Genomic DNA, 23,192 nt, shown 5'->3' on the forward strand with positions numbered 1-23,192 from the left:
GGATGATAAGTGCCCATCACTTTGCCCAGCTTATCAGTTGAGATAGGTTGCGAGCTTTTTACAGATGTGGGCTGGCTTTGATCCGCCATGCTCCTGATCTCTGCCTCCCCAGGAGCTGGGATCACAGGTGTGAGCCACCACATCCGGCTTTAACTCCATTCTTGACGGACCGGATGATGCGTGAGGCGTCCAGATGCTCTGCTCATCTTCTGGGCTTGGTGGCCGATGTGAGGAGGAAGAGTCCAGAGCTGAAACTATGGCCTTCTGGTTGTTGGGCGGACTGTCTTGTGAGTCACACCCTCCTGATCCTTCCACCCCTCACCCAAAAGGAGGGAGTTGGCCAAAGTCGTGTTGATACCCTTGCAGCCCAGGCCTCCCGTGATTCACGGGCCTATGCGTCACCTGTAGACACAGGTGGTGGGGAGGGTGTGAGGTGACTGCATGCAGGTGTGATGGCGTCATCTTCCCTCGCACGCACAGGACTGGCCCCATGGGGACACAGGGGCCCCTGTCCCAACCACAGAACACCTGTGCCCCTCCTCACCCCTCTGGGTCCTCGTCCCTCGGCTGCCTTTATGCTCTTAGCTTAGGCCTCTCTACTGGCACCACAGCTCCCTCTCTCTCTGCCCTGACTCCAGTTACCCTTCATTTGCTGGGTGACCACCACCATCACCTATGCTCCCACCACCCAGATCCCTGGAAGCCAAGGGATGCCCCCCCCATACACCACACATCTGTGAACCCTCCCAATACCCTTCCACATCTGGGAAGACTTCGTGGAACTCTGGGTAGGGGAGCACCCCCCCCCCCAAAGGCTGTTCTGAGGCACTGGGAGAAGCCTGTATTCCAGGGCCCGCCCAGGGCAGGAATCTGAGGCCCAGGTTGGGTGCCAGCCCCACCCACGTATAATTGGGCAGAGAGAAAGGGAGGGAGGGAGGGAGTCCCTGGGGGGAGGGAGGGGAAGCTTCCGGGATCTCGGGGGTTAAAAGGGAAGACCTGGCTGGGGTCCCAGGGCATTGGATTCCGAGGGCCCACACCGCGGGGCTGGGACGCTCTGGGTCTCCACCCTGCGCGCCCATTGGCGACTCCAGGTGAAGCGGTGCCCTCCGCCCGGCTGGGGTGGGGTGCCCAGGATGGTGGCCGGCTCTTGGGCCGACAGTGCCTTGTTGGAGCCTCGATTTCCCTATCCGCAGGACGGGGAAGTCCCTCCTCTGGGGGTCTGGGAAGAGGCCCCCGCTGGCTCTGCCACGGGGGTGAAACGGGGCGCTGGGCGCGGCTGGCAGCGCAGGCAGCCCGGCCTGAAGAGCGCTAGCCTCGGGCACAGGGAGGACCGCAAGGACCGGGAGGGGCCGCAGGGTCACCTGCGCTTCTGCCCCCCGCCCCGTGATGTCCCGATTGGGCTGCGGCGGCTCTGCCCCGCTCACCCGGGCCCCACGGGCCGTCTCAGGAGCAGCGCCTGGTCTAATCCTCGCTGCCCCCCAGCCCAGGTCCTAACCATGAGACCCCTGCTCCTCCCCGCTGGCCCTGGCGCACGGGCCCTGGTGAAGCTGCTGTGGCCGCTACTGGCGGCGCATCTCTGGGGTGAGCTGGGGGCCAGGAAGACAGAGGGACAAGGGACAGGGGATGGGGAAAAGGGGGCCGGGGGCCGGGGAGAGGGGCTAGAGGATCGAGGACAGGGGGCGGGGCCAAGGACGGCGGGAGCACGGGGAAGGGGAGAGAGCATGAGCTATCGCCAATTCTGGGACCCCGGCTCAGCCCTCCAGTTCACGGGGTAGGGGGTAGGGAGTAGAAGGCAGGGGTACAGGGACTGTTCTAGCTCCATCCCTGGATGTCCCGCCCCATCCAGAGCCCGTCCGTTCACCGCTTGGGTCGCTGCTCCCCTCCCCAGCCCTGCAGCAACCTCTCCTCCCGGCGGCCCCCCTCTTCTTGTCCCCCGCTCTTCAGCCCTAGCCCCTTTTCCAACCCGCTCGGGTCTCTCCCCGCATTCTAATCCCACCCGCCTCTAGCCACACCCCTTTGTCGCACATTCCTGTAGCCTCCGCTCCCTCACGGGCAGCCACGTTCTGTCTCCGCCCCCTCTGCTGCCTCTCCGCGTTCTGACTCCGCCCCCTCTACTGCATCTCCGCGTTCTGACTCCGCCCCCTCTGCTGCAGCCCGGTGTTCTGTCTCCGCCCCCTCTGCTGCCTCTCCGCGTTCTGACTCCGCCCCCTCTACTGCATCTCCGCATTCTGTCTCCGCCCCCTCTGCTGCAGCCCGGTGTTCTGTCTCCACCCCCTCTGCTGCAGCCCGGTGTTCTGTCTCCGCCCCCTCTGCTGCCGCTCAGAGTTCTGTCTCCGCCCCCTCCGCTGCAGCCGGGTGTTCTGTCTCCGCCCCCTCTGCTGTCTCTCCGCGTTCTGTCTCCGCCTCCTTCGCGGCTCTCCACGTTGTCTCCGCCCCCTCTGCTGCAGCCCGGTGTTCTGTCTCCGCCCCCTCTGCTGCCGCTCAGAGTTCTGCCTCCGCCCCCTCCGCTGCAGCCCGGTATTCTGTCTCCGCCCCTCGGCTGCCGCTCCGCGTTGTCTCCGCCCCCTGATCACCTCGCCCAGTACCTGCCCGCTCTTTTCTTAGGCTGCGTTTGAACCCAGCTACCTTTCTGCGGTGCCCTGGCCTGCCGGTCCTGCCTCTGTCATGCTCCACTCATTCTGCTCCCTGCACTCGCACGCGTCCTGCCTCTGTCATGCTCCACTCATTCTGCTCCCTGCACTCGCACGCGTCCTGCCTCTGTCATGCTCCACTCATTCTGCTCCCTGCACTCGCACGCGTCCTGCCTCTGTCATGCTCCACTCATTCTGCTCCCTGCACTCGCACGCCTCCATCCAATTCTCCCCTCCCTCGGGTTCTTGCACGGCGTCCCCAGTGCGACCCCACGCCCAGCCCTCACCCCGCCGGCTGATCTCTGCCCCCATGCCCTGTCTCTGCAGCCGCAGAGGCGCTGTTCCTCGGAAACCTCACGACCCCGGACTCGGCGGCCTTAGGCGCCCCGTGCGCCCGTGGCTCGCAGCCCTGGCAGGTCTCCCTCTTCAACGGCCTGTCCTTCCACTGCGCCGGCGTCCTGGTGGACCGGAGCTGGGTCCTCACGGCCGCGCACTGCTGGGACAACAAGTAGGAGTCGCCCTGGAGGGATGTGCTGGGTGGGGGGGAGGGGGGGAGACGCAGGCACGGAGACACGCCCACCCGAGGACACGCCCCCGGGAGGACACGCCCCCTAGGTGGCACACCGGAAAGCCCATTGGATGGCACGCCCCGGGAGGACACGCCTCTAGATGGCACACCCGGAAAGCCCATTGGATGGCACGCCCCGGGAGGACACGCCTCTAGGTGGCACACCCGGAAAGCCCATTGGATGGCCCGCCCCGGGAGGACACGCCTCCGAGGGCCGGGGCTGGAGACGCCCGCGGCCGCCTGCCGCTCCGGGTCCCAGGCCTTCCTACAGGAGAGGCTCGGCTCGGACGCCAGGGGGCGGCGCGGGCCTTCCCGATGATCCCAGCCCGGCTCTTCTTGGTTCCCTGCGGCAATGGAGGGCACCGGACGTAGTACGAGCGCATCCTGTCGTGGGACCGGGAACTCCCATCCAAAAGAAGCCCCGATCCCGTTGAGTCCCTACCGGGGAGGAAAGGCCGGGCGGAACGGGGTCGTACTGTGTCCCCAGGGCTCCCAGGGGGCCACCTGACACCGAGGGGTCCCTGCCCCTCCCGGGGACCCAGCCCTGGGTCCACTCTCCAAGGTGGATTTTCTCCCCCAGGCCGCTGTGGGCTCGGGTCGGCGACGACCACCTGCTGCTTCTCCAAGGGGAGCAGCTGCGCCTGGCTTCCCAGGCCGTCGTCCACCCCAAGTACCGCCGGGGCCCGACCCCGGTCCTACCCCGCCGGACCGACGACTACGACCTCATGCTGCTGAAGCTGGGCCGTCCCGCCGAGCTGGGGCCCCGCGTGCAGACGCTGCGGCTGCCCGTCAGCTGCGCCCAGCCCGGGGACAACTGCCACGTGGCCGGCTGGGGAACTACCGCCGCCCGCCGAGGCGAGAGCTCGGGCTCAGGGCCTGGGGGGAGACGGCTCCCAGCTGGGGGCAGGCTGGGCCTGGACCTGGGGTCTGAGGGAGGGGGCTGGGCCTGGACCCCGGGTCTGGGGGAGGGGGCTGGGCCTGGACCCCGGGTCTGAGGGAGGAGGCTGGGCCTGGGCCTGGGGTCTGAGGGAGAAGGCTGGGTCTGGGGCACATCTAGCACATTCCTCTTTAGTGAAGTACAACAGAGGCCTGAGCTGCTCCCCCGTGACAGTCCTGAGTTCTAAAGAGTGTGAGCTTTTCTATCCCGGAGTGATCACCAGCAACATGATCTGTGCAGGATTGGACAGAGGCCAGGACCCTTGCCAGGTAGGAACTGACCTCAAAGGGTCTTTGCCCTGTGGGCTGGGAGATTATGGAGAGACAGCCCGCCCTGCCCGGCTGCCCTGCCCTGCCCCACCGGGCCCTGGCCCTCATACCTGTGCTCCTCACATCCTGGTGGATCCCAAGTCCCTTCTCCATATCCCACCTACCATGAGCCACAGCCCCAACTATAACCCAGCATACCTCCATCCTCCCTTCCCTACCCCGAAGCCCTCCTCCTTCCTTCCCAGCTCACCCCAGCATCCTCTCCCCCCAGTCCCTCTGCAGGTTGGGACTCTTCCCCTTCCTTTCCGGTCCCTCCCCAAGCCCAGTGCCCATTCCCACCTTTGCTCTCTCTCCCCAGAGCGACTCTGGTGGTCCTCTGGTGTGTGGGGAGACCCTGCAGGGTGTCCTGTCCTGGGGCATGTACCCCTGCGGCTCTGCCCAGCACCCCGCCGTCTACACCCGCGTCTGCAAGCTGGTTCCATGGATCCAGAAGACCATACGCTCCAACTGACCCTGCCACAGCCCCCCACCATCCTCCTACCCCCCCCCCCACGCCTGGGTGTACCTGCCCCTCGTTCCCCCAACCCACACTGGAGCCCAAGAGCAGAAAGTCAACCTCAAATTTGTTCAGAGAATCAAGAAAGCTCCTAGAAGTTTCCAAAGTCATGCTACCTGGTCTCCTCTACCACCCACTGCTGTGTGCCTGGGACAAGCCCGCTCCCCAGGTACAAGATGGAGACTGTGCAGTGCCTGTCTCTCAGCCACTGGGCCTGTGAACCTTTGTGATTGTTGAGGACTAGTGAAGGCAGTGAGCCACAAGCACAGAATAAACTTTACACTCACACACACGTGTGTCTGTGACTACCCAGGGGAAGGCAGGGGGAAGGGTCTTCATTCCCAAACATCCACAGTCCCCAGGGGCTGATGGGAAAACTCTGTCCCACCCTCCTCAGCAACTGGGCTCAACGTTCAGTTCTTGTATCCTTGTGTCCTAGCAGGCCATGAGTCTCCTGGGCCCTCTTGGATTCCATGGGGCTCCTCGATCGCAGAGACCCTCCCTGTCCTCCATCCCCTCCCTCCACCCTGCCTCCTAAGAACTTGCCCCCTAAGGTTTAAAAAAAAAAAAAAAGACCTTTGGAGCCAGGCATCTGTAGTCCACACCTGTCATTCTAACTATTCGGGAGGCTGAGATTGGAGGGTCTGTGAGATTCTTATCTCCAATTTACTAGCAAAAGCCCAAAGTGGAGTTGTGGTTCAAGTGGTAGAGCACCAGCCTAGAACACAAAACTAAGGGAAACTGGGGCTAGTGGTAGTATGCTTGCCTAGAATGCACAAAGCCCTGTGTTCGGTTCCTCAGTACCGCATACACAGAAAGGGCTGGAAGTGGTGCTGTGGCTCAAGTGGTAGCGTACTAGCCTTCAGAAAGCCCAAGGACAGTGCCCAGGCCTCGAGTTTAGGGCCTAGGACTGGCAAAAACCAAAACTAAGTGAAAGTGCCCAGGCCCCAAGTTCAAGCTCCAGGACACACACACACACACACACACACACACACACACACACACACAGTCTTTATTTTTTATTTCTCTGGGTTTGTCCTCCTGAGGACACTGTGCATAAATATTTTTCTCTCGGGAGGGATGAGAACAAGGTGACCCACAGAACCCAGGCAAAACTAATAGTCTCCATATAGCCTGGGGAGACTGAAGAATCAGCAAAAGCCCAAAGTGTGGCTCATGTGGTAGAGCACCAATCTGGAGAGAAAAAAAAAAAAAAGCTCAACAACAGCACCCAGGCCCTGAATTCAAGCCCCAGCACTCTCTCCCCACCCTTTCCCCCACACAGCCCAGTTGTTTTTGTGTATCCTTTCCATCATCTGTTTATAGAGCAACTACTATATGCTAGTCCCTGCAGGGTTTGAGAGAGGGGCAGAGTCTGGGAAAGGTGGGTGTCTGAGGTCTGAGCATGAGGTCAGGTCACTGTCTCCCTCACCCAGCCCCCACAGCACTCCCAGGATATGTCAGTCCCACCTAGCAGCTGACTTCTTCATCAGGGCTTCAGAAAACAAAAAGAGGTGGGAAACCTGCTCACGGAAGCATTTCACCAGCTCCCTTCATTCACCCCATGTTTACTGAGCTGACTGGGCCCTGCCGGCTGCCAGGCACCCGGCCCTGCCCTCAAGAAGCTGTCCATCAGGTTGTAGAGATGAGCAAGCCTTCTATTCTTGTCATTCAGGTCCCTCCACTTGAAGGCTACTTCCTCCAGGAGGCCTTCCTGGAATGCCCCGGAAAAGGGGGATTGGCCAACCTCATTTGGTTTTTTTTTTTTTCTGTTCTTTTTCCTTATCTTTTTTTTTTTTTGCCAGTCCTGTAACTTGAACTCAGGGCCTGAGCTTGGGCTTTCTTCGAGGCTAGAGCTCTGCCACTTGAGCCACAGCACCACTTCTGGCTTTTTCTGTGCGTGTGGTACCAAGCAATCGAATCCAGGTCTTCCTGCATGCTAGGCAGGCACTCTACCACTAGGCCACACTCCCAGCCCCTTTCTGTTCTCCTCTTCCTCCTCCTCCTTCTCCTCCTCCTCCTCCTCCTCCTCCTCCTCCTCCTCCTCTCTTTTCCTTCTTCAGCAATACTGGGCATTGAAGTCAGGGTCTCTTTATTTCTGTATAACCATTCTACCACTTGAGCCACACGCCCGCCCCCCCCCCCAGAACCTTTACCTTCAGCTGTTTTTGTTAGCCAGTTCCACAGTCTCCTGCTAACTTTGCCCTAGCTTGGCCTTCAACAGAGACCAGTTTCTGCCTCCACCTCTGCCCCTGAACACCTGCTGGTATTACTGACATGTGCCACCATACCTAGCTCCTTTTCCAGAGAAGGTCTGCTAACTTTTCACCCAACCTGGCCTTGAACTTCCATCCTGGCCACCTCTGGAATGGCTGGGATTACAGGCGTGCCCCACCACACCCAGCTGTTTATTTCTTCTGCAGTGCTTGTTATAGCTGGAATTGTCTTGTTTCCCTGTTTCCCTGATAACCATCTGTGTATCCTGCCCCAATCCCCACACAAAATCAAGAGGCGCAGAGCTCCAGGTCCTTGTTCACTGCATTTTTCTAAGCATGTACGACAGTGCTTGGCACAAAACTCACCAATGACTGGCCCTTAATACATCAGTGTTGTCACAGAGGAAGTACCAACCATACCACAGAGAGTCAGAGAAGGCTGCTCACAGGAGGGGATATTTGCATAGGGTTTGAAAGGTTAAGGAGGAGTTCACTAGTAGAGCAGTAAAGCGTTTCTGTGACGATCCGTGGCCTTGAGCAAATGACTGGAATGTTCCTCCTACTGTAATTTCTCCCTGTGAGCAGCGAAGCCTTGAGAATGAAGCAGGACTCAGCCCCTGGTCTCCGGGACTTTCTCGTCTGGAGAGGGAGTTCATGTGGAGTGGGTGGAGGGTTCTGGGAAGCCCCGTGGGTCTCCTTTATCAACATTCATGTGTGTCACTCCCCTCTCCTCTCCTGGGGAGCTGGAATGGAACCCAGGTCTCCTGCTTGGTCCATACCCCCAGCCCTTTCATTTGTTTTGTCTTTGAAACATTGTCTGGGGTTGGCCTCAAACCTACGACCCTCCCGTGTTACCTCTAGTGTGAGCTGATCAGGAACACCTGACCCAGGTGATCCAGACCACAACTGGATGCACATGCCAGTGGGCAGCAGGAGTGGGCTGAACTGGGGGGGCCCGGTCAGCCTTGGCATCTTGGTGGAGGTTTATTTAGGCTGAATCTTAAAGGATGAGTAAGAATTCATCAGAAAAGAAGGCTATGGAGAAAGAGATTCACTCATTCAGTTGCCATCTCTTAAGGACTCCTGAGAGCCCTGCCCACGGCTGAGTGATCTTGAGGACATTGAAATGAGTCAGAGAGCTGGGAAACGTGCATCCACTGTTCTCCTAGGGACGGATGAAGACCCGGAAGTGTGAGTGACAGAGAGGGTAAGGCCTCTCATACCTGTCATTCCAGCTACTTGAGAGGCTGGGATCTGAGGGGATCATGGTTCAAAGCCAGCCTGGGCAAGAAAGTTTCTGAGAACCTTTTCTCCTATGAATGAGCAAAAAGCTGGATGTGCCTCTGTGGCTCGTGGGATAGAGTGCTCGCCTTGAGTAGACTCTGAGTTCAAGCCCCAGTACCACCACGAGTAGGGGGTGGGGAGGCTTGGTTTCAGGCGGATGCACAGGCACAGGGGGCCTTGGGGGGGTGGAGGTGAATAGGGGGGCTACTCCTGCTCTCTCCACATCCGAGGAGGGGTCTGGGCACTGGTGCGAAGGGGCCCCGGCCGCCCAGGGCAGGGGATGTTCTGTGGAGTAGGAGCTCTTGGCAGCGTCTGCCAATGCTGGGGTTCTCTCTGCCTATCCCACTTCTCGACCCTCACCCTCTTTGCCTGGGCTTCCTGGCTCTCCACCTCCCTCTTTTCCTTGCAGTCTCAGCCCCAGACCCGTGACAGGGGCTCTTCTGGGTATCCCAGAGTGACTTCTCCCTACAGACCCCCCAGCCCCGCACCAGGCCACAGAAGGTTCTGGGTGTAGATCCCCTAAGTTGAGGTCACAGGTACAGGGCTCCCCTCTTCCTGCTTGCCCTGAGAGGGGACCCTGCAGGGCCTTCCCTTCCCAGAGCCCTAGGTTGCAGCCCCAGGGCTTCCCCCTCCCCCAGGCATGTTTCCCAACCCCAATTAATCACCAGGGGCGGCCCTGGGGAGGAGGCAGAGAGAACATGTCTTACCATAAAGAAGGAGGTGCCAGGCTCCGGCTGGAGGACCCAGGGCACCCGGAGGTCATGAGGCTGGCGGTCGCCTGGATTCTTCTCTCTCTCCTGGCAGGTGAGCAACTGTGCTTGTTCCTTCAACAAGGCAGTTCACCTTCTGATCTTGCCTCTACTCCCCCCCACCCCAGCTGTGGCCACCTGGGCAGCCTCCCGCTGGCCCTCCCCACACGCACGCATGCGTGAGGTGAGGTGAGGTGAGCAATCCATTTGGTCCCTCTGACCCTCTGCTCTCCCCCACCCCAGGCCATGGCAGGGCCAACACCCGTGCCATCGGGGCAGAGGAATGTCCCCACCATTCGCAGCCTTGGCAAGCTGGCCTCTTCCACCTCACCCGCCTCTTCTGCGGAGCTACCCTGATCAGGGAGCGATGGCTGCTTACAGCTGCCCACTGTCGTAAGCCGTGAGTGCCCTGTCTTGACCACACTGGGCAAAGGGACTGGGGGACAAGGGCCGGGGGCAGGGGACAGGGCCAGGAAGGACAGGACTATGCAAGGTCAAGTCTCAACACTTAGGATGAAACAGGGTAAGATTTGGGGAGTCCCCTCAGTTCCAAAATCCCAGAATTCCAAATGACCTGGTTCTGAGAATCTAAGAGCCCAAGCCCGCTCTTCAAATCTTAGCCTCTGACGTCTATATATGCAGTCACCGGTGGCTCACATCTATCAGCCTAGCTACTCAGGAGGCTGAGATCTGAGAATCACAGTTCTAAGCCAGCCTGGAGAAGGAAATGTATGAGACTCTTATCTCCAGCAAAAAGCCCAAAGTAGAGCCGTGTCTCAAGTGGTAGAGCACCAGCCTTGAGTGAAAAAGCTCAAGGATAGTGCCCAGGCCTTGAGTTAAAGCCCCAAGATAGACACACACACTAGCTTTAGAAATCCAGACTCCTTCAATGTTGGACCCATGAAATTCTAGAATCTTGGGCTCTCTAGACCAGCCACTCCCCCGCAGAGTGTGCAGCAGCAAGCCAACCAGCCACATGCACAGGACTGCAATCACTTACAGTAAGCCTTCCCTAGTTCACCCTTCCACGTGGCCAAAGGCGTTTCCTGTGGCAGGTGGTGGTATTAACGATAACTATTCTAGCATCTTCCCTTCAAAGTGTTCTAGGTCCATGGAAGAGAGACACAGTCCTGGAGGCGTTCACTTACCCTGTCCTAGGAGACATGATTCCTAGAATTCTAGAACCTGGGACAGAGAACATTCTAGAAGCCTATATTTGCAATCATGTCAATTCTGGGGAATTCTATCATTACAGTCCCAGAATTCTACCATTACAGGGTTTTTCAAACTCCCAAACCTTTCATTCTGACCATTTTTGGAGTCTTGAGCCATTTGTATCCTAGACTGTTAAATTCCTAAAACCCTATTCTAGAGTGAGAAAATCCTACGCTTCCTGTTGCAGAGGAGTAGAGAATGCTAGATTCTTGAAAGGCTTTGATTTAATGTGGAAATATAGAGGTTAGAACCTTAGATCCCTAAGATGCCAAACTGGAGCCTCTCAGCATTCTAGATCTCAGGATTCTAGAACATTAGTTTCTGGGTCTTCTAATAGAATTCTAGACAAAATGGTTCCAGAATCCCCCTTTTTTTTTTAAAGTTTGGTTTATTTTGAGATAGGGTTGTTACTATGTTCCCCAAGCTAGCCTCAAACCTGAAATCTTCCTACCTCTATTTCTCAAGTGTGGGTCTGGGGCTCGTGTGTGACTGGGGAAGCCTCCGCATCACCTCTGGATACGCAGTCTTTCCCCCAGAAATAAAGCACAAACGATGGTTCCTGATACAAGGTGGGAATTTCCCATCATGCATTGCCCCATAATGAACTCAAGCTTTGGTCTCAGACTGGGAGAGCTTTGTTTTGAATTCTCAGCCCAGAGCAAAGAGCACCAGGGTGTTCAAAAGGCACAGAGAGAGGAGTCATAACGCAGCTCCGCTCAGGTCCGCGGCCTCTGTCATCGCCTTGGTGCCTAATGTCAGAGGTCAGAGGCTGGGGATCAAGTAGACTTCTACAAGACACTCAATTCTCTAGAGACAGACCTAGAGCAGAACACACACACAGGGACTTCATCAAGAGAGCCTAAGGTTAGGTATCAGGAAGATGTGCCAAAGGGATGGAAGGATGTGACAAATAAGAAAAGCCTGAGGCCACAGACGCACCCCAATTTGGGGATTTTCCATATCCTATCCCCCTTCATGCACACACCCCAAAACACTCAGAGCCACTCCCATGGAAACCACCATACCTGTGGTGGCAGGAGGTGGGGTTGTTATGATGTGGAAGGTGGGGCCCCCAGGTGCCCACAAGGGATGGGCTCAGGTCACCCCTGAGGCTCCAGGTGAGCAGAGAGAAAGATGGCTCACAGATGAGAAGGGAATGCCAACAGTCAGAAAGCCAGATGGGGGACCAGAGAGAGTGTGTGGCTTATAGAGGGTCACACAGCACCTGGAAGGGCAGGAGCTGTGAAGACTAACACACACACACACACACACATCTGGGCTCCCAGCATGGCTTCTGCGGTCTGTCCCACAGGTTCCTGTGGGTCCGCCTTGGCGAGCACCACCTGTGGAAGTGGGAGGGGCCAGAGCAGCTGTTCAGAGCCACAGAGTTCTTCCCGCATCCCGGGTTCAACAGCGACCTCAGCGCCAATGACCACAACAACGACATCATGCTGATCCGGCTGCCCAGGCCAGCCAGGCTGGGGCCTGCGGTGCAGCTTCTCAACATCACAGAGACCTGTGTGAACCCCGGGGCCAAGTGCCTCATCTCAGGCTGGGGTGCTGTGTCCAGCCCCAAGGGTACGGCTCTGCCTGGGGTACTTCTTTACATCTCAAGGACCGGGGCCACTTCGCTGATCCTCCCTCTCCTTTTCTCCTCTCTCTCTCACTCTATTTATCCACTTAATTACATATCAGTGTATGTCCTCAAATCCAAAAGGCTCTAGATTTTAATGTGCATCACTATTCTAATGAATTATTAAGAATGCAGAAAAAATACCAGGCATGATGGCACCTGCCTGTAATTCCAGCATTCAGGAGGCTGAAGCAGGAGGATCACGAGTTCCAGGGAAAGAAAAAGAAGGGAGGGAGACAGGGAAAGGGGACGAGAGAGGCATATGTGGGAACTAAAGGTGATACCAAGCTGGGTGTCTGTGGTTCACACCTGCAATCCGAGCTACTCAGGAGGTTGAGATCTGAGGATCAAGGTTCAAAGTCATCAGGGACAGAAAGTCTGTGAAGCTTTCATCTCCAATGAACTATCAGAAAACCAAAAGTGGTTCTGTAAGTCAAGCAAGTGGTAGAGCGCTAGCCTTGAGCCGAAGCACTCAGCGACAGCGCTCAAGCCCTGAGTTCAAGCTCCCCTGCTCCCCCTGCTCCCTGCTCCCACAGACACATACACAGGCAAAAATGACTTTGATGGTCATTTCAGAGACATTGGAAGGTAAACACACACACACACACAACTTAGAGCTGAAATAAAGTCTCCATTTCCTTCTCAGTGATTACATCAGGCATTCAAAATAATAGTATTGATTGCTATTAGTAACGAGTCTTTCCAGTACCAGTTTTCAAAACATCCCCCCCAAAAAAATAATCAGTCTGAATTTCTGGCTGCCAATAAGTCAAACTTGGGAACCCTTATATAGAAAGCCCAGTTCTCTGGGCTCACTTGAAAAACTCAAAGGGGCAGGCAGGGGACACACCTCAGAGCAGCAGAGGACAACCCAGCACTCAGCACACTAAGGTTCTAGCCTGGCCACTGCAAAAACAAGAAACAAAAACGAAAGGAACAAAGCCTCAAGACCCTGGGGCAAAGGTTCTCTGGCTCAATGCAATTCACCACCTCCCTCCACTGAGGGTCCCCAAAAGCCCCCCCCACCCCAGTTTGTGCTCAGGTGTCACCTAGACACAAAACAGCCTCCATCAGTAATCCTAGCTTTCTCTGTTGGGCTGGATGAGTTAAGTCATTTGTCTTCTGGTTTCTTGGCACTCTGCATCTTCCTGTTTCTCTTCTCTCTCCTTCTGCCCTCTCCTCCTCCTCCTCTATCCATCTATTCTGTCTTTTTCCCCTTCTCCTTGGAGGTACGAACTCTGGGCCTTGAGCGTGCTTAGGCAGGATCTCTACTTTGTGCTACACCCCAGACTTGGGCTTGTCTCTCCTCTCCGGGCCTAAGGAGTGAGCACCACTTGTTTCTGTGGCAGAGCTGCTGGGGAGGCCTGGGGATGGGCCTGGGGTGAGCTGGACGGCTGCTGACCCCTGCGATCTTCCTCCCTATCCAACAGTGCAGTACCCGCTCACGCTGCAGTGTGCCAACATCAGCATCTTGAGCACCTCGCTCTGTCACTGGGCCTATCCGGGACACATCTCCGACAGCATGCTCTGTGCCGGCCTGTGGCAGGGAGGCCGAGGCTCCTGCCAGGTGAGACCCCACTGGAGGAGGGGAGGTGGAGGGGAAAGGGGGGCAGGCGCGACACTTTGCGGGGTCTTGGGGACAAGGGGGGCAGATGGGTGGAGGCCCACAGAGTCCTGGGACAAGCGACGGCTAGGAGGTCAAGAAGCCAGGGCCGGGAAGTGGGGGAGGAGGAAGCCGGATTTCAGGGCGGGGAGAACCTGAGCCTTGAGGGAGGAGGAAGTGATGCTGTCATTGTCAGACAGCTCAACTTAACCATTCCTCTACCCCCGCCCCTGCCGCACAGGGCGACTCTGGGGGCCCCCTGGTTTGCAATGGGACTCTAGCAGGTGTGGTGTCTGGGGGCTCCGAGCCCTGCTCCAGGCCGCGGCGCCCCGCTGTCTATACCAGCGTGTGCCACTTCGGAGATTGGATTCAGAAAACCATAGAGGAAAACGAGTGAGCCCCTCCACCCAGGACCACCAGGAAAGCAAGGTGGGCACGAGTCGGAGTCGACGCAGCCCTGAACCTCAAAGATATCCGTCCCGGGGCTCCGGACCGCCCCTCCGGCCACGCCCCGTGCGAGAAGGCCACGCCCTCAGGACACGCCCCGACACCCAACGGACAAGGCCACGCCCAGAAGGCCACGCCCCAGACGCTCCGCAGGCGAGGCTCCGCCCCCTTTTGTCCCTGGCTCCCGCACAACCCGAGAACCGGCCCCCACCGTGTGGCTCCTCCCTCCAAAGAATAACTGTGCCCAATGGGACGTCTTCTCCTCTAGACTCCACCCATTTTTTGTCCCCGCCTTCTCCAGAGGCCCCGCCTCCCGGCGCCAGCCGCACGGCAGCCACGCCCAGGTGGGCCTCAGTCGACGTCGGGCTCAGCCCCGCGTGGTCCAGCCCGGGGCGGCTCCGGGGCTTGAATCCTGGCGGGGAGGACCGGGAGCGTCCATGCGAGACTTACAATAAACGCGGCGACCCGCTTTCCGGTGCTGGCGGTGTGGGATGCAGAGGTGGGGGGTGAAGGGAGAACGGAGGAAGCCCGCCCCTCCTCTGCCGGGCCTGAGGTCGCTCCACCAGCCCAGGGCGGCCCGGCCCTCCCGCCGGCCCCAGGGCGGGGGGAAACCAGGTCACGGCGCCTCCCAAACCTGCCTTCCCACATCCCGCACCCCTCAGACTGAGGGCGGGCCAGGCTGTCCTCACCGGGCCGCCGGGAAGGCGGCCTTCCTCCCGGCCGGGTGGGTTCCTGCGGCGCCCCCCTCCCCTCCGCCAGACCGCGCTCCCAGCCCCTGCTGGAGAAAAAACCAGGCAGCTCCAGTCCTCCTCCCTCAGACCCGGCCGAGACTCCAGCTCTCCGCCCTCAGGCCCGGGGTCCAGGCCCAGCCTCCTCCCTCAGACCCGGCCGAGACTCCAGCTCTCCGCCCTCAGGCCCGGGGTCCAGGCCCAGCCTCCTCCCTCAGACCCGGGGGTCCAGACCCCAGCCTCCTCCCTCAGACCCAGGGTGCAGACCCAGCCTCCTCCCTCAGATCCCGGGGTGCAGACCCCAGCCTCCTCCCTCAGACCCGGGGGTCCAGACCCCAGCCTCCTCCCTCAGACCCAGGGTGCAGACCCAGCCTCCTCCCTCAGATCCCGGGGTCCAGACCCCAGCCTCCTCCCTCAGACCCGGGGGTCCAGACCCCAGCCTCCTCCCTCAGACCCAGGGTGCAGACCCAGCCTCCTCCCTCAGATCCCGGGGTGCAGACCCCAGCCTCCTCCCTCAGACTCGGGGTCCAGGCCCAGCCTCCTCCCTCAGACCCAGGGTGCAGACCCAGCCTCCTCCCTCAGATCCCGGGGTCCAGGCCCAGCCTCCTCCCTCAGATCCCGGGGTCCAGGCCCAGCCTCCTCCCTCAGATCCCGGGGTCCAGGCCCAGCCTCCTCCCTCAGACCCGGGGGTCCAGGCCCAGCCTCCTCCCCCAGACCCGGGGGTCCAGGCCCAGCCTCCTCCCCCAGACCCGGGGTCCAGGCCCAGCCTCCTCCCTCAGACCCAGGGGTCCAGGCCCAGCCTCCTCCCCCAGACCCGGGATCCAGGCCCAGCCTCCTCCCCCAGACCCGGGGTCCAGGCCCAGCCTCCTCCCTCAGACCCAGGGGTCCAGGCCCAGCCTCCTCCCCCAGACCCGGGGTCCAGGCCCAGCCTCCTCCCCCAGACCCGGGGTCCAGGCCCAGCCCCCTCCCCCAGACCCGGGGGTCCAGGCCCAGCCTCCTCCCTCAGACCCGGGGTCCGGACCTCAGCCCTCCTCCCTCAGGCCCGCGGTCCCCGCACGGAGCCCCTCCTCTCCCTCACCTCAGGAGTCCGGAGATTCCAGTCCCTCCGCCCCTCCTCACACACACCCAGGGCTCCCAGCTGCTCCGGGCTGGGGAGGAGGCGGGGCGGGGGCGGGGCCTCCCAGTTAAAAGGCTGAGAATCTGGTACCCCGTGGACAGAACGGAAGTACGGGCCTCGGCCAACGAATCCGAGGGACTAGGTGACCCCGCCCCCTGGATTCTGGAAGGTGAGGTACAGAGGTGCTCAGACACTAGCCTGGGGCCCAGACCCAGCCACGGGGACCCCGGCTCCCTCCTCCCCAAGACTGAGGGATCCCAGACCCCTGCCCCTCCCTGGGGATGCAGGACTGGATTCCTTTGCTCCACACTTGGATTCAAAACCAAAACCCAAACCGGGGTCCCTCCCTCTTCTCAGCCCCTCTCAGAAGCCACCATGCCCAGCCAAGCCCTGGTGTGGACCACTCTGCTCTTGCTGCTGGGAGGCCGGGCAGGTGAGGGGGACTGAAGAGACCTCCGAGAGGGCGGCAGAGGAAGGGGTGGCAGGCAGCCAGAGGGCCCCCTCCCCCCGGGACGGGTTGACTTACCTGGTGAGGTGTGAATGCAGGTTGTGGCCTGGAGGGATCTGGAGCAGGGGATGAGACCGTGGGCTCTCCTGGGGCGTGGGTGGAGACGTGGAACGGGTGACCCAGGTGGGTTGGGTGGCACTGTGGGGAGGGGAGGGATGCTGCCCACTGGACCCTGGTCCCAGGAGGTATGTGGAAACATGCATGATGACTCGTGTGTGTGTGGCTGCCGGGACCTCAGGCGTGATCCTGGCATGACGAAGCATGCAGAGACCCGGCTGTGTGTCCGTTTGAACCCACAGTGGTTTTCCTGGTCCTGGCACTGCGCATGCGTGAGGGTGGCGCACCCCATCCCCCTCCCTCCTGCTGCAGGACTCTCCAGGGCCCAGGGCTCCAAGATACTGGAGGGTAAGGAATGCAAGGCCCATTCGCAGCCGTGGCAGGCCGGCTTGTTCCAGGGCCAGCGACTCATTTGTGGAGGGGTCCTGGTTGGCACCAACTGGGTCCTCACAGCTGCCCACTGCAAAAAAATGTGAGTGGTGACTGGGCACAGATGGGTGGTTGGCCTGAGGGAAGCAGCCTGGAGAAGTCCTCAGAAGAGAAGGCCAGACCCTGGGCCTCAGAGAGGAAGCAGGACGCTTGGGTCTGAGGAAGGAGTTTAGGTCTGGACCCTTGGGTCTGAGGGAGGAGGCTGGGCCTGGACCCTTGGGCCTGAGGGAAAAAGCTGGGCCTGGACCCTTGGGCCTGAGGGAGAAAGCTGGGCCTGGACCCTTGGGCCTGAGGGAGAAAGCTGGGCCTGGACCCTTGGGTCTGAGAGAGGAGGCTGGGTCTGGACTCCTGGGGTTGGGGGAGAGGAGTCAGTTGCCCTGGCCCCAAGCTCTCTTCCTCCTGCTTTCCCAGGAAATACACCGTGCGCCTGGGTGACCACAGCCTGCAGAGCAGAAATGAGGGCGAGCAGGAAATGTCTGTGGCTCAGTCCATCCAGCACCCGTGCTTCAACAACAGCAACCCAGAGGACCACAGTCACGACTTGATGCTGATCCGTCTCCGCCAGCGGGCATCCCTGGGCTCTAAAGTGAAGCCTGTCGACCTGGCACATCACTGCCCCCGTGCTGGCCAGAAATGCACCATATCCGGCTGGGGCACGGTCACCAGCCCCAGAGGTAATACAATGGTAATACAATGGGTTTGGCTGCTGCTGGAAGAGAGAAAAGAAGCTGGTTGGTCCAGTGGACCCAAAACCATAGGCAAATCTTGTTCCTGTTCTGTTTCCTTAGGAGAGAGCCAAGAAGGAAAAGCCATGAGGTGTGAGGGAGGGCGGGGGAGTGTTGGAAATCTTGAAAGGCAGAGGAGGAGGAGCAGAAAAGGAGAGGGGGACCCAGAAAAATCAGCACGCTTTCTTGCATAGGGTCTCATGGAATCTTAGCAGAGTTGAGATAGATGGACTTTTTAGAGACTTGGAGAAAAATAGGATCCTGTGAATTGTTTTTCCTCTTAAACCCAGCAACCTAGCCTGATCCCCTTTCCCCTGTCACCCAGGGCTCCAAAGGCCTCCTCGTTCCCCACTCCAGTGACCTAGCTCCTCGATTCCTTCTCACCTACACTCCAGAGTCTGGAAATCCTTTGAAAATTCAGACTCTAGCTCCTTACTTTGTGTCACTGTGAAAGCAGTTGGGGCTTGGCCCAGAAGGGCAACGAGGGCATTCCGTGCCCCGGCCTGCTGTACTCCTACAGGCCAACCAGACAGGGCATTGCTATAGAAACAATCTGCTCATGGGTGAGGCGATCAAACCACACATCTGAGCCAGCCGATGGCTCCCACGCAGCTGTGGGTTTTCCTGAGCGAGGGGTAGACTCAGGCAGGACTGGAGGAAAAAAGTTCAGGAGGGAGGGTAGAAATCCGCCCCCCCCCCCAGACCCAGTGAAACAGAAAAAAAAAGAGTTCTGTTTTCTTGCTTCTGCTCCACTCAGAGAATTTTCCCGACACCCTCAACTGTGCAGAAGTAGAAATCTTTTCCCAGAAGAAGTGCGAAGAAGCCTACCCAGGGAAGATCAATGATGGCATGGTCTGTGCAGGCAGCAGCAATGGCGCGGACACGTGCCAGGTGAGGACAGCCCTCCAGGCTCCCTCCAGCCTCCAGCCCTGTAGATCCAGATCCAGGCTCTGTGTGTGTGTGTATCCAGAGAGGTTATCCTTGTCTCTCTACCCAGCGACGACCAGCTTCCGAGAAAGGCAAACTCTGTGTTCTCTGGAGGTGACAAGGCACTGTCATTTTCTCGGAACGCAGCCTGAGATGTGCAGAGGGAGACCGGGAAGGAGCTGAGGTCAGAAGTTCCACAGCATCCGCTCCTGGGATTTGTGTCGCTCGAGCAGCAGCCAGGGAGGGACTCTGTCACTCTGTCCCTGGTTAGGGTCCCTTCTCCTGCCATTGGCTCCCTGGAAACAACCCAGCTTTGCCTCTTCAAAATGGCAAATGGTGTGTCAATGACTGTGATGTCACACACGCGCCCCTTGGGGTTGTCACAAGTAGACATTCGCATTCCTGTTGGCCATGATTCTATCTGGCGTTCTCTGGGCTCCCTTCCACCCTTGGTCTGTTTCACAGAAGCCCTACCCCCATGGTTAATGATTGGTCCACAAAGAAACTGCTTTCTTTTTCCATTGGCCAAGAATGATGTCATCTCCATCACGGATAATACCATGAAAGCCAAGTTACTGAGGCAAATGTTCATAGAGACTATGGTTCTCTTCCTTCCTCTCTCCCACCCTCCCTTCCTTTCTTTCTTCCTTTTTGTCCTTCCTTACTCTTCCCTCCTTCTCTCTCCTGGTCTTTCTTCTTTTCTCTCTAAAAGTAAACATCAGCTCAGTCCCCACCATCAATCCCCACTGTCCTCTCTCAGGACTGGATCCTGGGAAGGACACTCTCTTTCCTCAATGGTCAGGATTTTGTCCTTGTAGACACCCTGTGTGCATCCCCATATTCTCAGTGCACTGGAAGCCCCACTTCCTCTCTCCTGATTGGCCTCCTGGAACCAGGCTCTTCTCCTGATTGGCTACAGGAGACCAGAAGTGTTCAATGCTTGCTGCAGTGCTGTAAGGAAAACCTTCCTTGTCTCCATCCAGGGTGATTCCGGGGGTCCTCTGGTGTGTGACGGTGTGCTCCAGGGTATCACATCCTGGGGCTCAGACCCCTGCGGGCGGCCCGAGAGACCTGGAGTCTATACCAACCTCTGCCACTACTATGACTGGATGAAGAAGACCATGCATAGCAGGGGCTGATCTAGGGGGACCCTTGGATGCCCCCAATAAAGTCTCTACCCTGGCTGGCTCCTTGCCTGTCTGTGTTCATACAAGGAGGGTGCGGAGGTGAGCAGGCGGCATGGACCCTGCTGGTACGTTTGAGTAGATCCGAGGACACTGGAGCCTGAGCTAGGGCCTTGCATTCTTGCTTGGCTTTGTCTCTTAATGTTGGTGCTCTACCAGTTGCACACAGCTCCACTTCCAGCTTTCTGCTGGTTAATTGGAGATAAGAATCTTTCCGATGTGGGGCCAGGAGTTTGGCCTAGTGGTAGAGTTCTTGCCTAACATGCCCAAAGGCCAGGGTTCGATTCCTCAGTACCACATAGAAAGTCCAGAAGTGGTGCTGTGGCTCAAGTGGTAGAGCACTAGCTTTGAGGAAAGCCCAGGGACCGTGCTCAGGCCCTGAGTTCAAGCCCAGGCCTGGACAAAAAAAAAAGAATCTCTCAGATGTGCCTGTCTGAGTGGGATTTGAATTGGGATCCCCAGATCTCAGGCTCTTGAACAGCTAAGATAACAGACCTGAGTCACTGACACTCAACTTGGGACCGATAGTCTTGAAGTCATCCTCAGTTTTCTGAGCAGCTGAAGAGTTATAAATGTGGAATGGAGAAGATTCTTCTCCCAACCTCTCCTTCCTTTTCCTTTTTGTGAGACAGAATCTCACTGTGTAGCCCAGGTCAGCTGGAACCTTGCCATCTTGCCATCCCCTGTCATTTGAGTGCTGGGGCTAGAACAAACACCATCATGCCCCATGTTTCCCATCTCCAGTGGCATATATACCTAGGAATGTGGAAATACCTTGGAGAGTTTAAGCAGCCACAAATCCATGAATCTATCAATAGGTTCAAAAGACAATATACTGGGCTGGAAGTGTGGCCTAGTGGTAGAGTGCTTGCCTAGTATGCACGAAGGCCCAGGTTCGATTCCTTGGTGCTACACACATAGAAAAGGCTGGAATGGCACTGTGGCTTAAGTGGTAGAGCTCTAACCTTGAGAAAGTCCAAGGACAGTGCTCACACCCTGAGTTCAAACCCCAGGACTGGCAAAAAAAAAATATTTTGAAAGCCTCTGTGTCCAGAAATCGCCAAGTTTAGAGCTGTCTGGATGCATCTGCTATGGTTATGGGGGAATACTGGCTCCAAACTGAAGTGGGGAGCAAGTGGGCTTTGGGGGAGTTTTCACCCAAATCAAACATAATACATATTTTTTTGCCAGTCCTGGGCCAGTGCTCAGGGCCTGAGCACTGTCCTTGGACTTTCTCAAGGCTAGAGCTCTACCACTTGAGCGTCAGCACCACTTCCGGCTTTTTTCTATATATGTGGTACTGAGGAACATGAGTGCATGCTAGGCAAGCACTCTACCACTAGGCTAAACTCCCAGCCCAAACATAATACATTTTATGTTGCAGTCAGTAGTTATTATAAAGATACAAATAATCACTCTCACGACTTTCCAGATTACATTCTTAGAAAAGAGAATGTACTTGTTTCACTTTAATTTTTAATAAAAGAGAATCTGATCTATCTGGGCTCACCTGTTCTCCTTCAGCACATCATGAATCACTGATTGGCCAATTGTTTGACTGAAGCCTTGTCATATGACCCATCTTACCCAGGTCGTGGCTATTCGGCATGTGGGTCACTGATTGGCTAATTGTTTCACTGATATCCTGTCACGTGATCAATCTCATCCAATTATGGGCTATCTGCCATCCTGTGGTAGGACACCGGCTGCTTATGGCTCTTGCATAAGGTGTGTGGGTAAGTGAGGCCTTGCGTACTTCATGCTCTCCAGTTCTATTGGTCCAGCTTGAACTGGGCCTTCCCCTGGGATTCACCATTGTTGGTCCAGAGAAAGCCTGGCCTGGGTCATTCCTTCACCACAGTGGGCGGGTGGCCTGGGAGAACTATGATTGACAGTTTCACCAGCCCCACAGGGGATGACAGAGCATCCACCAGAAAGAAGTGGGATACTGTTCTTGAAGGAAGAGGGAAGGGAGCCCAGGAACTCAGAAACAATGGGTTTCAGAACACACAGGCTGAGTCAGGCGAGGCTGGATCCCTCTGGGCAGGGCACAGCTGGTGAGATGGTCAGGTGCCAATTCTCACATGTGAATGTGAGCTGCTTGCATGAGTCACCAGCAAAGGTTCAGTAGGTCTGAGGGTGAGGACAACAGGTGACGGGGGCTGGAATTCACCCCCAAAGAGAGCTGTGATTTGGGGCAGTGTGCATGTATGCAACATTAATGGACTGAGTGTGTTTAGAAAGAGGCAGATGATGAGGAAACAGAAATATTTTCTTTGCAGCTAGGTACCATAGTCTGGAGATACCGAAGGCTTCTGAGTCCCCTAGCATTCAAAAAAGAATTTTTTGAACGGGGGACTCAAGGCCTGGGCACTGTCCTTGAGCTTTCTCAAGGCTAGAGCTCTACCACTTGAGCCACAATACCACTTCTGGCTTTTTCTGCCCATGTGGTACTGAGGAATTAAACCTAGGACTTCATGCATGCTAGGCAAACGCTCTATCACTAGGCCACACTCTTGGCCCCCAACATTCAATTTTGAACTGTCTCTTCCTCCTTAATTCTGTGATTTTGCTCAAGTCATCAAACCTATACCCCTTCCTCTCCTCCTCCCTTCTTCCTCCTCCTCCTCCTCACCCTTCTCTTTTTCTTTTTTCTTTTCCTTCTCTCTTCTTCTTTCTCTCCCCCTCTCTGGTAATACTGGTGTTTGAACCCAGGGCCTGTACTTGTTGGCAGGTAACTTGAATCATACCCCCATTTCTTTTGCTTTAGCTTGTCTCTCAGCCAGGGTCTCATGCTCTTGCCCAATCCAACACTGGACTTTCATCTTCCTCCATCCAAAAACCTGGGGCTATGGGAGCACGCCCCCCACACCCCGCATGCTCTAACTTCTCTAAATTTCCATTCATAAAACGCCAGCGAGCATCCTCACTCGGGCTGACGCTGAGGAAGAGCAGGGAGTCCGTCCCGGAGGCAGCTGCAGCCACACCCTGTGAGTAGATAAGGAGAGAAGCTGCATGCAGACCCGGATGGTGGAGTCTGAGAGCTGATGCTAACTTGGCGTCTGCCACGTGTCCATCAGTTTTCCCATCCATCTTTCGCATATTTCCTCAGTGCTCTGGAGAAGTACCTTTTGCTCCTCACTTGAGAGAAAGGTGATAAGACTCCTTCAAAGTGTACTTGTGAGGCGACATTCTTTCTGTCACACCCCAAGACGGAATGGCTCAGACAATACGAGGCAAGATTCAGACATAAAGTGGTGGGTCTGTGGGTGCCAGCTGCTGCAAACTAGTATTTACTGAAGTGCCTCCTGTGTTTCTGGTCTGGGCTGGGTACTAGATACATATCCTCTGCTCATGAAGACCAGAATCTAGCAACAAAGCCATGTTAAATAATTAGGGCTATGACTTTC

The 23,192-nt window shown here is 57.3% G+C and overlaps 3 protein-coding genes across 4 annotated transcripts; all 3 read left to right on the forward strand.

The window, feature by feature from the left end:
- Positions 1-982: 982 nt before the first annotated feature.
- On the forward strand, positions 983-5,250 carry Klk10 (kallikrein related peptidase 10). The gene is made up of 6 exons (XM_090323067.1): positions 983-1,091; positions 1,483-1,581; positions 2,958-3,138; positions 3,779-4,053; positions 4,271-4,404; positions 4,763-5,250. Exons 2-6 carry the CDS (start codon positions 1,497-1,499, stop codon positions 4,913-4,915), a joined length of 828 nt encoding a protein of 275 aa, XP_090179193.1. The 5' UTR covers positions 983-1,091; positions 1,483-1,496; the 3' UTR covers positions 4,916-5,250.
- Positions 5,251-9,221: 3,971 nt separating this feature from the next.
- Positions 9,222-14,468, forward strand: Klk9 (kallikrein related peptidase 9). The gene is made up of 5 exons (XM_090322086.1): positions 9,222-9,264; positions 9,453-9,609; positions 11,737-12,002; positions 13,488-13,624; positions 13,902-14,468. Exons 1-5 carry the CDS (start codon positions 9,222-9,224, stop codon positions 14,055-14,057), a joined length of 759 nt encoding a protein of 252 aa, XP_090178212.1. The 3' UTR covers positions 14,058-14,468.
- A 1,513-nt stretch (positions 14,469-15,981) lies between these two features.
- Klk8 (kallikrein related peptidase 8) lies at positions 15,982-19,781 on the forward strand. Of its 2 annotated transcripts, XM_090322101.1 has the most exons (6): positions 15,982-16,121; positions 16,310-16,385; positions 16,830-16,989; positions 17,358-17,620; positions 18,429-18,562; positions 19,582-19,781. In XM_090322101.1, the coding sequence occupies exons 2-6, from the start codon at positions 16,328-16,330 to the stop codon at positions 19,735-19,737; spliced, it is 771 nt and encodes a 256-aa protein (XP_090178227.1). In that variant the 5' UTR covers positions 15,982-16,121; positions 16,310-16,327; the 3' UTR covers positions 19,738-19,781. The 2 variants fall into 2 exon arrangements, with proteins under 2 accessions (XP_090178227.1, XP_090178228.1); XM_090322102.1 differs by lacking the exons at positions 16,310-16,385; positions 16,830-16,989 and having other exon boundaries at positions 15,992-16,121.
- The last annotated feature ends 3,411 nt before the right edge of the window (positions 19,782-23,192 follow it).

The sequence above is a fragment of the Megascapheus bottae genome, chromosome 31 (assembly GCF_031878675.1).
Source record: "Megascapheus bottae isolate mThoBot1 chromosome 31, mThoBot2.hap1, whole genome shotgun sequence".
NCBI lineage: Eukaryota > Metazoa > Chordata > Mammalia > Rodentia > Geomyidae > Megascapheus > Megascapheus bottae.

What these genes read in the sequence shown, in the direction of transcription:
- Klk10 (XM_090323067.1), top strand. Translation starts at nt 1,497, where the DNA reads ATGAGACCCCTGCTCCTCCCCGCTGGCCCTGGCGCACGGGCCCTGGTG. An exon ending in ACTGGCGGCGCATCTCTGGG is followed by an intron (nt 1,582 to 2,957) that starts GTGAGCTGGGGG and finishes CTGTCTCTGCAG; the next exon opens with CCGCAGAGGCGCTGTTCCTC. An exon ending in GAGGCCAGGACCCTTGCCAG is followed by an intron (nt 4,405 to 4,762) that starts GTAGGAACTGAC and finishes CTCTCTCCCCAG; the next exon opens with AGCGACTCTGGTGGTCCTCT.
- Klk9 (XM_090322086.1), top strand. Translation starts at nt 9,222, where the DNA reads ATGAGGCTGGCGGTCGCCTGGATTCTTCTCTCTCTCCTGGCAG. An exon ending in GCTGCCCACTGTCGTAAGCC is followed by an intron (nt 9,610 to 11,736) that starts GTGAGTGCCCTG and finishes TCTGTCCCACAG; the next exon opens with GTTCCTGTGGGTCCGCCTTG. An exon ending in TGCTGTGTCCAGCCCCAAGG is followed by an intron (nt 12,003 to 13,487) that starts GTACGGCTCTGC and finishes CCTATCCAACAG; the next exon opens with TGCAGTACCCGCTCACGCTG.
- Klk8 (XM_090322101.1), top strand. Translation starts at nt 16,328, where the DNA reads ATGCCCAGCCAAGCCCTGGTGTGGACCACTCTGCTCTTGCTGCTGGGA. An exon ending in CACGGTCACCAGCCCCAGAG is followed by an intron (nt 17,621 to 18,428) that starts GTAATACAATGG and finishes TGCTCCACTCAG; the next exon opens with AGAATTTTCCCGACACCCTC. An exon ending in ATGGCGCGGACACGTGCCAG is followed by an intron (nt 18,563 to 19,581) that starts GTGAGGACAGCC and finishes GTCTCCATCCAG; the next exon opens with GGTGATTCCGGGGGTCCTCT.